The sequence below is a fragment of the Alligator sinensis genome, unplaced genomic scaffold (assembly GCF_000455745.1).
Source record: "Alligator sinensis unplaced genomic scaffold, ASM45574v1 scaffold54_1, whole genome shotgun sequence".
Classification (NCBI taxonomy): Eukaryota; Metazoa; Chordata; order Crocodylia; family Alligatoridae; genus Alligator; species Alligator sinensis.
In genome coordinates this window covers 671,046-686,183 of record NW_005841962.1, presented here as the reverse complement: position 1 = coordinate 686,183, position 15,138 = coordinate 671,046, and the positions used below count along the sequence as shown (strand labels likewise).

At 39.9% G+C, this 15,138-nt stretch overlaps 1 protein-coding gene across 4 annotated transcripts in view; it reads left to right on the top strand.

Moving 5' to 3' along the window:
• The window catches only part of CPNE4 (copine 4), a 350,544-nt gene that overhangs the window by 215,751 nt on the left and 119,655 nt on the right, over positions 1-15,138 (top strand). For all 4 annotated transcript variants that reach the window (XM_006020621.3, XM_006020620.3, XM_006020622.3 and 1 more), the window contains exons 6-7: positions 3,085-3,168; positions 4,767-4,856. In XM_006020621.3, coding sequence (XP_006020683.1) covers positions 3,085-3,168; positions 4,767-4,856 — 174 coding nt within the window. The remainder of the gene's footprint in view (positions 1-3,084; positions 3,169-4,766; positions 4,857-15,138) is intronic.

Here is a 15,138-nt window from a genome sequence, read left to right as displayed (position 1 = left end):
TATTTTGTGGTTATATCTTAGAGATTCTATGGCCTTTTTCTCTGGTAGAGAGAGGTTGTTGTGGTGGCATGTGCTGCTGATTATTTCATTGTTCATTCTTTCCCTGAAGCAGTCAATGTAGCGGTCAAGGTTAGGGTTTCGTCCACTGTGAGGTGTCCAATCTGATGGTTTTTTGGGCTTTTTGGCATTGATCCTTTCCTGAATGTTGTCAGAGGATGAGTTGTGAGCAGTCAGACAAACTGTCATTTTCTTGTTTTGAGGAGGACATTTATGGTGCCTCGAGAAAGATTCACAAACTGTGACGCTTGTGAAATATGAAGCGATTGTTTTCACTAGGTGTGTCTACACAAGACTCTAACTGCGCAGTAGTCAAATAACACTGTGCAGTAGCACATCACAGCACCAACAGTGCTAATATGCTACTGTGTAGTATTATTAGGCCACTGCACAGTAGCATCATTTAAAAGGCATTTGCTCACGATACTATGCGGTAACTCCAGTTACTGTGCATTTATTTAGTAATTGCCTTTATTTAGTACTTGATTATACAAGTACTAAATAAATGTGCAGTAACCACTGTGCAGTACTGTCTCATGTAGATGCACCCACCGTGAAATTATTTTGCTATTGTTTCAGGAATAAGTTTGAATTTTAAAGTGACTAGTAGTTTTTGGATGTCTAACTTCAGAAACCTCAAAGGGGCCTGACTTTCAAGAAGTGCCAGAAGTCCGCACTCTGAAAATATTGACCACACAAGATGTTTCAAGCTAGGTAGAAGCACTCACTAGTTAATGTGCTAGTACCTGTGAACCATAACTTCTCTGCATGCTGAGAGAATATTATACCACTGTCAAACACATTTAATGAATCATTTAAAACACTATTAAAATATTAAGACATTAAACCTTTATTCCACTATATGTCTTCCAGAAGGAGGACTGCTAAATTGTTATTGTGAAATGCAATCAAGTTGAACATGCTGTTAGATATACTGAAACAACTGAAATGCGTTGTAAACTTTAATAGCTATGAAACAAGATTATGCTAGCAGATATGTGTCTGTTCAGCATATAATTTTTCTGAGTTGTTACTAAGCAACTTTAATGTTGAATGATGTTTACTTCATAACTTCTGAAGAATTGGACTTTTTTTGCACACATAAGGGCATAAGGACACACATACAAGTCAGTATTCAGTAGTCCTTCCTTTCCTGCAGTTTTGTTATTGTTTTCCTGTTGATGCCTTCTTTTTTATAATCTTTCATTGTTTTTATTTTTATCAGAGATTCATACAACCCTGGCTGGTTTCATGCTTTAAGACAGTAGATTATGAACAGAATCCAGACAGTGCTCCTGTTTTTTAAGGGTTACAATGCAAGCCCGTTTGGGCTTAAACCCACCACCCAGAGTGAGAACCTTCCAATTTTCAGTTTAATTTTTCAGGATTATATAGTAAGGATATGACACACACTCAAGCTTTGCACAACTTGTGTGATATAAATATATAATTTCTTTACTAGCACAAGATCGTTTAGAAAACAACAAACATCCCAATTGCAATGTCCCTTCCTCTAGCTCAGAGGTACTCAACCCCTGGCCTGAGCGCCAAATCCAGCCCATGGTCAGGAAAATCGGTGTTGGGGAAGTAGTGGCATTAATAATGTCACAATCCCCCACTTGCAAATTTCCAGCCCTATCCCCCTGTGGAGCCAGGTTGGGGCTGGGTCATGCCCTCCCCACTCCATGTGGCCAGGTCAGAGCTAGGCCATGCCCCCTTCCCCTGTGCAGCCAGATTGGGCCACACTATGCCTGCTCCATGCACCGGATTGGGCTCCATTAGCTGGATCTGGCCCCAGACATAGTGGGCACTGACCATTTGACTTGTGGGGCAAAAAGGTTGAGCATAACCACTGTAGCTCATCCAGTGCTTGGAGGTTTCCTGTATTCATCAGCCTCATAAGGCTACTGCTGTAGTGCCTATCATCTTGGTAGTGGTTTGAGACTTCTCCCAAACTTCTCAGTCCATAAGAAATTCTCCTTTCCCACAATCCTCTCCAAAGTTAACACCCCTCCTTCTTAAAACTGGGCATTTTATTTAACCTTGATAACATTCCACTACTCCAAATTCCACCCCCATGCAGACAAACCCGGCTTGTCTAGACCTTAGCTAAACCTGGGTCCCTGGCTATTTCCCAAATTTAACAACTTATTATTGTTGCTGACAGTGTGATGAGATGGAGGTTTTGCAAGTCAACATGAATATACACTGGGAGGCATTCAATTTATATACTAACATCTATATAATAATTTCATAATTTCAATCAGAAATTGTAAATCATACTTCAAACTGAAGCACTTCAAAGATATTCCTCTTTTTGAGTTGTGAATGTCTGCATCCTGACTGTTTGCAGTCTTTCAAAAGCGCTTGCAGTTCTTCAAACAGGATGTCTGTCCCACAGCCCTTGATGTAATGCCACCAAAATCTGGTTCAAAGTTCCCAGTAAAATAAAACTGATAATAAAAGAGTAATCCATTTTTTTAGGACCAGAGTAAATTAGCTTGGTAGTCTGCCACATGCAGAATGCAGGTATGCAAGTTGGGGGATGGGGAGGAGTGGGAGTTATCAGAAAAAGCGAAAGAGTACACAGTACCCACTGCCATTATTACACAGGTTCTCAAACATTTTTGAACCATGTACACTTTATTAAGTTTGTCATGCTGTTGTTTGCCCTTTGTTATCCTTCTGGCAACCAAAGAGAGTTGTTTGGGGGTTTTTATTTTATTCCATTTATATTTATATATATCTTTCCTTTTTTTTCTTTTTTTTTTTTCCTTTCCCACTTTTTATTTTCTTTACCCTCTAGAAGTCCACTGTGCATCCACAAGGTACCGCAATTTGAGAAATACAGCAATAGTCCAGTTGAAACCAACAGAAACATTTTGAGAATCTTTGTGAAACTAATATTGCTTATGAATTGGGAGAGCCTTACAAATTCAGAATTAGCATTTCATTAGCATGGAAGCAGAGGTATGATATGGATAATATCTAATGAATCTCCACAGTAATTACTCTGTATATTTTTAGGATTTTTTCAGCAAATCTGATCCATTTCTGGAGATTTTCCGGATGAATGATGATGCAACCCAACAGCTTGTTCATAGAACTGAGGTAAGAAATGAGCTGTTGTCACTTTCCAAGGTCATAGCTGGGGTATAGAAAGAAATAATTTATGATGCAGATCTTCATAGGTGTTTAGATGCCTTCTAGTGATAGGCGCCTAATTGCCTCCAAGGATCTGGGTCTATATTTCTACATTTCAAAGGACTGTAACATGTGCCCACATTTGAATACTTCTCTCCCTCCTGGTGTATACTAATTTAAGTATTGATTACAGTACCAAGAGGGGAATTTGTTATGCCATTTGAAATGCAGCATTAACTCAACTAACAGTTCCTAATTCCATTTGAGGGTCAATGTATTAAAAAGGTGCTGCTGCACTCAGACAAGCTGTATGCAATGCCATATTATTTCACAGCTCCATTGAGCCCCCATGAGCTCTTTTGTGCCTGTTCTTCGTCCCCATTTGGTGGTGGTCATGAGGTTTTGTACATTTTTTCATTTGTAATCTGCCTGCTTTATTTGGTTCCCATCATGTTCCAAAGTTACATGGGTCCTATGGTCCTAGCAACCAGTGTACATGAAGCTGCAGGTGACAGGCTAGAGTGGCAGCTGCTGAGAGTCTTTGAGCGGGTGTGTATTTTGCTTCTTGCTATTTACTTGATTACAAAAGGTTGCTCTCTTCTATTTAGGCAGACAAAACCATGCACGTCTAGCTAAAAGTTCATATCCGTATACTCTCAATGGCAGTTTAATGCTGTATATTTTCATAACATTTTCAGTATGTGGCAGCAGTTCTTTTATTAGCACCATTTAAAATGTAGTTAATAAATTGGTCTAAAGGACTAAGCCTACATAAAAATCCAGACGTCCTTGAGGATAGCAGTGATACTGCATTCATCTGAATTAGTCAGATTTCTTCTGAGTTGTAGAAATTACCAGCTTCCTCAATATATTTTATTCTGAGATCCTGAACAGCTCAGTGATGTACACTAGTTTTTGAATAAGGTTTTCTCTTCCCTAGATATGTCTCTAGGGACATAGCCCAATAGCAGTTGGAGGACACTTAACAGGAATATGTTATGCAAATCATTTTCTTTCTTTACACAGAACTGCAAAAGACCTTACTACAATCAGCTAGTCACCCAAAACTAAATCCTGTCCCACTTATTTGCACCTGCTGGGGTCACCAATGGCCACAGAGTGTACTTTGTATTAGTCAAAGGGCACTTGTTTTAAACTTCAAATGGCTTTAAGGGTGTTAATGTTTTTAGTTTTTAGTTAGCTCAAGATGATGTTGCTTTTTATGGACCTGATCCAAAATCTGTTGAAGTCAGTTGGATAACTCCCAGGGACTTAACCACCCTGAGGACAAGGCCTCAGTTTCCGTATATGTTATCACAGACTACTGTCAAAGGGTAACAGTAGGTATACAAAATATTGCATTAAGTAGAATTGCCTTTGCTTGTCTAATGGATTGCTGAAAAATGTTACCAGTGTTTAATATACTGGATTAAAGATTTAGCCACTAGAGGCATTTTTCTCTTTCTGATTAATCTCCTTTATTAAAAGTCATGGCTATGGTTTAGGATTTTATTTTAAAATGTGCAAATGTCAAAGCATTTTCCTTTCTCTCTTTTCATTTTCAGGTTGTGATGAATAACTTAAATCCAGCCTGGAAATCTTTTAAAGTGTCTGTAAATTCTCTGTGCAGTGGAGATCAGGATCGCAGACTAAAGGTCAGAGGCCTGTCTATACTTCTGAACAGTTTTATATTATTGAACAATTTCATCTTCCAGTTTTAAATGAAAGATCACAGCTTTGCAATGTCCTCTCATTTGACACAAACACAGCTGGATTATGTTACTCAAATTAAAGGTACACTGCAGTGGTATTTCAAGTTGTTTTTCCAGTCATAGTACCTGATATTCTGAGGTCTCTGAGAATAATCTTACTTAAATCAATAGAATTAAAATGCTTCATGTAGGTTGCATCTTTTATAAATATCATTTGTAGATTAAATATCTGTGAATTAATTCATTAAAACATAATAGATGTGGTTTTTATAATGATTTTTATAAGCAACTTATTCTGTATTATACAGCAAGGTAGAGCTTCTAAAGAGAGCAAGAACTGTTCAGAAATCATCAATAGTCACTTGAATGACAATAAAAGTTAATGACCATTGCAGAGAGTTGGCACCTGAAAATCAGGTTACTTATATAAGTATCTAAACCAAAGCTTTCTAGCATATTTAATTCTATATGCTAGAAAGCTTTGGTGTAGTTTTTCTGTCTTGGAAGAAGAAATGATGGCATGTGCATCAATACTCCTGGATCTCAGTAAATTACATAAACACCGGTTTTAACTACTATGTACTTTGAGGGTTGTCTTATATATATGTGTTATGTTTGACATCTTTAAGTGCTTTGAACTGGGGCCATCGGCATGAAAATCAGCCTAACAAGATCTGTTTTCTGAATCCCGGATGGTTGAAATTAGAGGCAGTGGGCTAGGGTTCAGGCAGGAAGATTAATAACTGTTTTAGCCTGAGATTCAGTACACTTGTGATGTCAAAATCAGGCCAAGAATTTATTTTAGAGAGACGGAGAAAGGTTCATATTAGACAGTTAGAGTTGAGAGTCATCAGCATGGACATGGTAGTTTCATTTGAATTTGTGGGTAAGATTACTCTGAGATAAGATGTAGATGGCCAAAAAAATGAGGGACCAAAGACAGAGCACTGTGGGAACTTCCCACTGTGGGAACCCCACCAGGGGTGACCACCAGCATCTGGGGGAACGTTTGTTCACCAGAGCACCCCAAGGGATGACGAGGTCGAATGGTCACAAACTACTTCAAGATCGTTTCAGGCTGGACATAAGGAAGAACTTCTTTACTGTCCGAGCCCCCAAGGTCTGGAACAGCCTGCCACCGGAGGTGGTTCAAGCGCCTTCGTTGAACACCTTCAAGATGAAACTGGATGCTTATCTTGCTGGGATCCTATGACCCCAGCTGACTTCCTGCCCTTTGGGCGGGGGGCTGGACTCGATGATCTTCCGAGGTCCCTTCCAGCCCTGATGTCTATGAAATCTATGAAATCTATGAAAAAGCTGAAAGGAGAAGAAGTTGAGGAGGATTCACCAAAGGACATACTGCAAGAACAATTAGATGGGTGTAGAGAGAACCAAGAGGATATATTTATGCATCTGTTGACATTAAAAAAACTGATTGGTGGGGGAGGCTGTGTATCTTTTGTATTATTTGTGTATGAAAACAAAGACACCAATCTTAAAATTTCACTATGTAAGTACTTCCTGTGTCTGCAAATCAGATATTTTAAAAAGACATGTAAATAGTAGGATTTGTATCAGCAATTCAGTACAGGTGTAAAAATACTGTGAGCATAGGCAGTGGAAGGCCAGGGCTAACGGGGCTTAGCCCCCCCCAAACTGATTTTGCAGGAGCTGGTGACAACGGCAGCACCACGGCACCACTGTCCTGCAGTGCCCGGCACTACTTGGCATGCATCCAGGCCAGCGCCCCATGTGTGCTCAGCTCTGCGTGGCTCCACTACTCCAGTGCTATACCCCGCTGCTGCAGCGCTGTGCCCAGCACCCCTGCCATGGGCTGCTCTGCCGCTGCGTACAGCACTAGTGCGCGCCAGCCCAACAGCCCTGCGGGAGGGAAGGGCAGGAATCAGGCAGGCACGCCCTGCACCGCATCCCCTGCCCCCCACACCTGAAAGCAGCACCATAGAAGTATCTTTTAAATTTAAGTATTACTCAGCTCCCCAAATAATATTTTGTCCCATCAACTATGACTGTGAGGTTGAAGCTTCTTTAAAATTTAGGTCCATTAATGCCTTATATAGGTGGTTGACCACTGCTTTGTAATACTTCTAAAATTATAATTATTCCATTTGCTTTTAGTTTGGTCCAGGGATGTTTGGGAAGACCATGTGAGGGGTTTTGTTCTGTTACATGAACTTTTGTGTTGCATTGTATGTTGACTAAGCTTTCAGCCCTAAGCCTCCATACAGACTACACTGTTTATGAAGAGAATACTTTAAATCCTGTTTCATATTTTTAAAAGTATAAAGTAATATTTTCCCACTAAGCACTGAAAACATTCTCCGTGCAATATGAAATAAAAAAGTGTTTAACATATTTTAGCTGTTTCCATGCCAGGATAGTCAGACCATTGTATAATGTTCAGAATTATATAAGACTGGATGTCACTTTGAAAGGCATTGCTAAACAAGGATGCAGACAAGTTTAAAGGGGAGGGTGCAGATGTTCATCAATGTCAACTTGACTAAGGGAAATGGACATTCCTAGCAATAGACGCATTGTAACCATTCTTTAGACCCTCTCTCCTTTGGCTCACTGGTGATCCCAGCAGCTTGTGTAACTTACCCTGTGGGTTTCCATAGCCTGACTGGTGTACTGAATGTTTGGGTCTTTCATCTCTGCCACTGAAATCCTGTGTATTGAGATTAGCGGTTTGACTACTGTTATGAAGACCAGGGATTAATATTACAACCCTCTCCCCCCCCCCCCCCCAAAAACAAAACAAAACTAAACTAAAACCAATAAAACAATACAGTTTGTCCTTGACAAGCCTTGGATTCAAAACAGCTTTTGAAACTTTCTTGCTCAAAAGACATGCCATGTTTAAAAAGATAAGATGTGCGGGGTCATTAAGATTAAGGCAACCAGCAAGTAGAGTCTCCCTTAAAAGTCTTCTACCAATTTCTTTTGCAAAGTCTGTTAATTTGGGTCCCTGTGGAGACTGTTATTTTGCTTTGTTTTATTTAGCTATGCTGCAGAGAGCGGTTATTTTTATTTCTCTCAGGATGCCTTGCAAAAACTGTATTACATTGTTATTACAATTGGTACTCCCACAGGATTTTTATGTAAGTGGCGTATTAGATTTATGAAACTACTGAGCTCATCTTCACAGGCATTCAAATCTCAGTTCATCAAACTTAAGGGATGTCATTCCCTTTGGTTTGTATACTACTTTATATTTGTATGTACATTGCCAGGGACAACAGGCTTCTTTGAGCCAAAGCTGGCAAGTTTCCTTCCTAACATACAAGAGGCTCAGTTCATGTTAATATTTGTTTATAAGCCTCCATGAGAACATGGTTCTTTTGAGAACATTTATCCTAGAAACTATCAGGCTGTTACACTGAAGGTCATCTACATGGTGGAATTTTGGCACATAGATTTTGGCCTGATCATGAATGTTATCTTGTCATGAAACTTTTCACATTAAATGCGTATTTTGGGGGCTGGTATTGCATGTCAAAGGGTCTTCTGCCAGTCCCTTTTCTGTTGCATTCTGGATGCATTACAACAGATTAAGTTTCTTCTGTTCTAGAAGCCCATTGATTACACAAGCTGAAAAGCAATTTTCTTACCATCCAGTGATGTCATTTACAAGATTTAGTAAATAAACTGCTAGGTAGATACTGTAGAAAGATCACTGTACTCAAAGAGTAAGGAAGACATGCTGCATAGTAGAAAAATGCTGTATGGAGAACATATATGGTGTAGAATTCACTGAGTGCTCTGAAGGGGTACAAATGCAGAAACTGGGAGAAAAAGATAGACAAGCAAAAGAACCCAGGAGAAAAAAGAAGTATGTGAAATATCCATGCAGAGACGAGGACAAACCTTCCCATTTTTCCTGGCATTTTTGCTTTTGAAACCCCTCTGCACTGCGAGACATCATTACTATTTTGTCTGAAAAGTCATCCCTGACTATATGCAAATCTTGTATGGTTGATTCTTATTATCCAAGTGGGAGAGTGTTATTTATATTTGGTTTAAATTAGTAATATATGCTACCTCGTCTGTCTGGCTTCTGCTGATGTATCCTATGGCAGGGGTGGGCAAAATGCAGGCCGGGGGGCTGGATGTGGCCTGCCAGGCCATTCTATCCGGCCCACAGGGCCCCCCAAAATTTAGAAAATTAATATTTATCTGCCCTGGGCTGCCTGTCATGCGGCCCTCGATGGCTTGCTAAAACTCAGTAAGCGGCCTCTGCACAGAATAATTGCCTTCCCCTGTCCTATGGCCATTGCCTTACAATATTTGAACAGGATATTCCATAATTTGTTTTTCCTTAGAAATGAAGATTTTATTGTTATACACATTCAAGTAATACCCAATATTGGCAATAATATCAGAATATTACTTTAATCGGAATCCCTTTTACAAGATGTGCATTGTAGTCACATTTTAGGCTATGTTTTCTATGGATTTTATGGAAATTTCCTGTTTTATGTTTTTGTGTTCTTAGCATAACCTAAATCTTTCTGATTGCTCAGAAGTAGATATAGAAAACTATGTGGATCTCTTTGGATCGCTACAAATATTCTTTTTTAAAAGGCCCAAGAAATCCACTGACCATGTGAAGCAACACGAATAATTGTTTTGATGTTCCTCTTATAACTAGAATGTTTTCTAGATCAGTAAGCTTACAGTGACCTTCAATACATGACTACAGTCCTGCTAATGCAAGTGTTTTATAAAATCTAATCCTTCAATAAACACTCAATCTCTGAAAGCAGCCAGTGGTGAACTTAACCCAGTGGAACCTATGAAGAAAGCTAAAAGTAAAGCTCAAGTGACAAGCAATAAGTAATACATTCTGACAAATCCATTAGTGCTTTTATTCTTTTGTGGCTTAGCTGTCACATAGTATTCTAACTACTAATGCAGTAAGACATAGTGTATAGTGAACAGCAATAATATTTGTGCAGGATTTTTAAACACCAGGTGGTAAAGAGCAAAGTGCAAGCAAATTGAAAAGGCAATTAAAAATAAATTTATGAATTTCATGCCTGTCCTGAAAAGAATATACATTTATTGTTTGTTTTGTTTTGTTTTTTAATTCCATATAAATCCAAACTCACAACGAGAATTAGAACTGCATGGTAATCTAGAATTATTTTCCTAGCAAGGGTTATAGATTATTCACCTAAATCAGGGGTAGGCAAAATATGGCCCATGGACCAGATCCACTCTATAGAAGGGCTTTGTCCAGCCCCTCGTCCCTTGGTCCCACCCAGCCACGGCACATCCTTCCACCCCTTTGGCACACAGCAAAGCTGGGGCAGCTCCGCAACAGGACTGCCTTTCAGGGCGCAGTGCAAGCTTCGGGTGGCTCCACCAAGAACTGTTCGGCAGCAGCAAGGGAGAGGAGCCCCACGCTGAGCAACAGTTTCTGCCTGGTGCTGCTGCTGCTGTCACTGCTGAGCCTGAACAGGTGAGTCCGGAGGGGCACAGGGCCCAGCATATTGGGTCAGGGTTGTGTGCGCAGGTCCGTACTAGTACTGCAGGGCTGGGGCCAGTGGAAGCAGCAGCTAGAAGGAGCTGCTGCTGCCTGGGCTGCCTGGAAAGGCAATCCAGCCACAGAGCCGCCCCAGACCCGCTGTGTGCCCAGGGAGTGGCAGGGCATGCTACAGCTGGGCTGTACGAAGCAGACGCAGAGCACGCTGGTACTGTGCACTGTTGGTGGTGGTGAGGAGGCGCTGCAGGGGGCATGGGCTTCAGGTTGTTGCGGGGCAGGAGCAGTGACTGACCAGCTCAGGGAGTGCATGCGGGGGGCTCCCATGTACACCCCACCATACCCACAAACCCTTCCGTGAAAATCCCACACCCACACCCTCCTCCAAGCACAATCACACAACCCCACACACACACCTGCATGCCTCTTGGGGGAGCCCCGCTCACCGCTACCCACACACACCCCACGACACACATGTATCCACATAAATAGCACCCTCCCCCTCCATACACCCACACATCCCCACAAACCCCCCATATCCACCCACCCACATCCACACATACCCCCACACTCACCCCCACAGCTGACATCCACACACAGCGCCCCCCACACCCTTCCACACCCCCTGCAATATACAAGAATAGGACTTCATTTTGAGCGATTATGCAATCACCTCTATAAACACAGAGCAAACGCACACAAATCAAGACAGAAATATTTTTTTTAAAATAAGATTAAAATATGTTATTGTGGCTCTTTGATTATTAGTATATCATTCTTTTTCACGGTTCTAAGATGACAAACACCCTTCCCAAAAAATGTACTTCCAGGGGAAGAGGGACTTCGGGTGGCAAAGGTCAGGACTTCCAGTCCCAAGATGGTGACCAGGGTGCGGGGCATTTATCAGGGGGTGAGGCCTCCCTTGTGGCCCTCAACAGCTCACCAAAACTCGTTAAGCAGCCTTCCAGCCAAAATAATTGCACACCCCTGACTTAAATGTATGCTTCAGTTATACCTGATTAAGGACACAGATAATCCCAATATTCATTTTATTGACACAAATGAAGTAATTCTAGTGAAGAAATCTTAAATAGTATGTGCAAAGAGATTCAAACCAATTTTAGTTTTATTGCGAAAGTCTCAAAACTTTTCTTTTTTATTTTTTTAAATAGTAACTATTCTTTGGCATTAGATCAAGGAGTTTTCTAAGAAACTTTAAAATAACAAAGCAATTCTTGGGGAAGAGGGCAATTTTTTGCTCAGTAGTTTTTATTTAACTTCTAATTCCAATAAGATAATTTTATGAATTTTCAGGGAAATGTATTTGTGATATAAAATGTTTATTGATAATGTCAGCTAAGATTTCTCCAGACTGGTCAAAGTGAACACAATATATTTCATACCATTAGGATTGGAATGTGGTGGTATCTACAAGTGTTTGACACTAGAAATCATGTGCAAAAGATACTTGACAGAAGTCAGTAGGACTAGTCACATATTTAAGTATCATTAATAAGAGAAAGAGTTGAAGAACTAACCCATCAGAGGATGATCTGTTTATTTTGAGGACTGTAGAGAAATGGAAGGGGAAAACATATTGTAAAATCCATATCTGTTTAGAGTTACCTTTGGGAGACCTTATGAAAAAGTTGTAGAACACAAGTTTATAACTGTTATAATTCCAGCGTTCTTGCATGTTTTTTCTTTCTTTTTGTATTCCCCCTTGGCTTTACTATACACCTAGAGTTACAGGAGTACTATATGACTACCAATTAGAAATGCATTTAGGCCTTTTCATGACTTCTGCTTTGATTATGGAGAATCATTCCATTTTCTGACATGGCTAATCTGTAACATGGCACTTAGTTTTTAATATGCTTGTGGCCTTTGTTCATTAATCTCAACAATTCATTTTGGACACAGATTTATATAATCTGGTTGAAGACTATTCAAAACATCTCATAGTTTCTAAGATGGATAGATGGATCCAGAGATTAAGATACCAACAGACTAGAAAACTGTACAAATGCTGGGGAATGAATAACTTACTGTATGTAGCTTGAAGTTTCCTGTATTTTGAAAATTACTGTATAGTCAAGGCTCAAGTAAAACTTAGTATTAAATTCAGGTGCTTGAGCCAAAAGTTTGTTTACCACATGCCTTTTTAGTTACACGATGCCAAGAAGGTCTTTCCTCTTCTTTGAGTCACTCCATGGCATAATGGGCAGAGGCAGGTACTAGGATTTGGGAAAAGGAGGCTATTCATTTTGACCATCAAGAAATGCTGGTTGATAACTTTTTGACAAGACAGGTTTGACAACACAGGTTTCACAGGAAAATGTTGATTCATCAAACCTGAAAGCTTTCCTGTGAAATGAATGGTTTCAACAAAATGTTGTTGCGTCTGTGGTGATATTTCCACTTATAACCAGAGGGACAGTGAGAAGCACTCCACAACCTTCTGGTTTGGTTACCCAACTGATATGTAGGAAAAAACTAAATTCAAATCCTGCTCTGAAAAAAGCAGAAAGGTCCCCCTGCATACCTAGTCAGCGCCTTAGCCACTAAGCCATAGAGCCATTCTGACACCACATACTTAATTTTTCAAAATCAAAAAGTTCCCAAGGGACAGGAAGACCATTTCCTACCTAAATGTACATCTGTTGACAGCCATCTGCAGCTCACTGTTTCCTGAATCACTTTTACAACATTCTCACATCCTGTATCATGTCTCAGTTGCCAAACATTCAAATATCTCCCTCATCCTTTCCTTCCTTGACTGTAGTCACAAAAGAGAAAGAAGGCTATAGGGAAAATAAAATCTGGAGTTTAATGAAGAAGCTGATTCATGATAATCCTTCTCATGCAGTGAGCCTGATAGAGTTCCCATTTTTTATTTCACTAGGAATTCATTTAACAGTTCCTTCACTTTTAGGAAATTAGTTGTAAGATTAATTAATAGTCTAGATTTGGGTTAATTGATGTTTCTAAAGTGCTTTGAAGATGAAAGGGCCATTTCAGTGGCAAGTGTCATTGTAACAAGTTGTGGTGCATGTGACTCATACAAGGGAGAGGCTACCAAATAAATAACAGCTAAAAAGAAACTTAAATGATCTACACATCTCCTATGGCTCAGATTGATGATAACAATCATAGCAGAGGGTGGAGAGAGTAATTGGTACACATGGCTGAAGTTGACAGGAAAATAAGAGTTGGGAATCTTGCCTTTTTCTCTTGGATGAACCTGACAGGCCTGAGCCCAATTTTTGTCTGAGAGGAACTTTTCTTTCAGTTCTCTTCCAGAGCCCATTGTTTCAGATGCACTGGGATGAGGATGAAGAAACCTCTTTCTGTCATTGCAGATAGTGTTTGTATGTGTAACAAGTGCACAGAGGCTGCAATAACTAAACAGATATATATAACAAATATAATGCATGATGATAATGCCTTGAGATTTTATTGGTTTAGACCAGGAGGCTCTAAACAGTGTTTCTGCATTTGTTCCTTTGTGAGACAGAAAGGGATAGAAAGAATCTTCCAAATAATTTGTGCATTATTTTCACTCTGAACTCTTCTGTTTTCTTCTTGCATTGGAATGCATACTTGCATCTCTTGACAAGTAAATACAACCTTACTCAGCTTTCCTGTGAAAGCACCTGACATGTGAAATGTTTGTTGGGTATTTCTCTCTAGTTCTCCCTCTTCCCCTGAACCCGTTAGTGAAAGTGAACTTTAATCCTTTGAAATGGAACAGAAAGACTCCAATAAATGCTGCTGACTGTGATCCAAATCAGAGATGCCTAGTAGTTTGTGAACACAGCAGCTGATAAAATGGTAAGATCCATCCTGGGAACGTTATAATGAGACTCTACAAAGCACTGGTAATGAGGACCAGTCCCACATGGGTAGGGAGATGAACTACATAACCTAAACATTTTTCTTGCTCTTGCTATGATTGCCGTGTTTCCAGTGCCTACAACTTGTTGTTCTCCCTACCATCGCTACTCAGCTTTTTACCACTGAAACTTTGAAACAAATGTTACCATTTTGGATTAAAAATAATAATAATAAATCCAACCTCACTCTCATCAAAATAAAGTATCATTAAGATGTAGGCATAAGCCCATAAAATCAACTGAGTGCTTTGGCAAAGAAATCCTAATTAACAGCATCTTTGCTTTTTTATGTTTTTGTATAAATCTTCAAGGAAATCTGTCACTTACAAACAGTGTGTCATAAATATTCCTTTGTTATTTATGACATCTTGTGTTGTTAAAATGGAAAGAATATTAAAATATAACTGATGTTTCATACTGTTTATTTTTTAATATATTTCTCTTAGCTTAGAGACAATCAGTGAAGTCAATTCCTCTTTGTTTATCGTGAGTTTCCAGTTGATTTCACTTTTCAGGTTGTCAGAGGGTGGGGGAAAAAAACATTGCTTGACATCTCATTTGTGCCCCCATAAATTTCTTTATGGCAGCACAAATGCTGAACAAATAGACGTCAGTACTCTTTGCCGTGCCACATAAAAGGAAAATCAGTGGCGCGACAAAAGGTGATGATGGATTCTGCTACTTTATTGCAGCAGATATCTTTTACTTCTGTGGTGCTTTCCCATGCAGACTCTGTGCCCTAGGTGTGGCTGTGCATGGAAAAGTCCTTCTCCGTTCATTCAGATCTGCTCCTCTGCAATTGTGGGGAAGCTTGAGTGGGTCT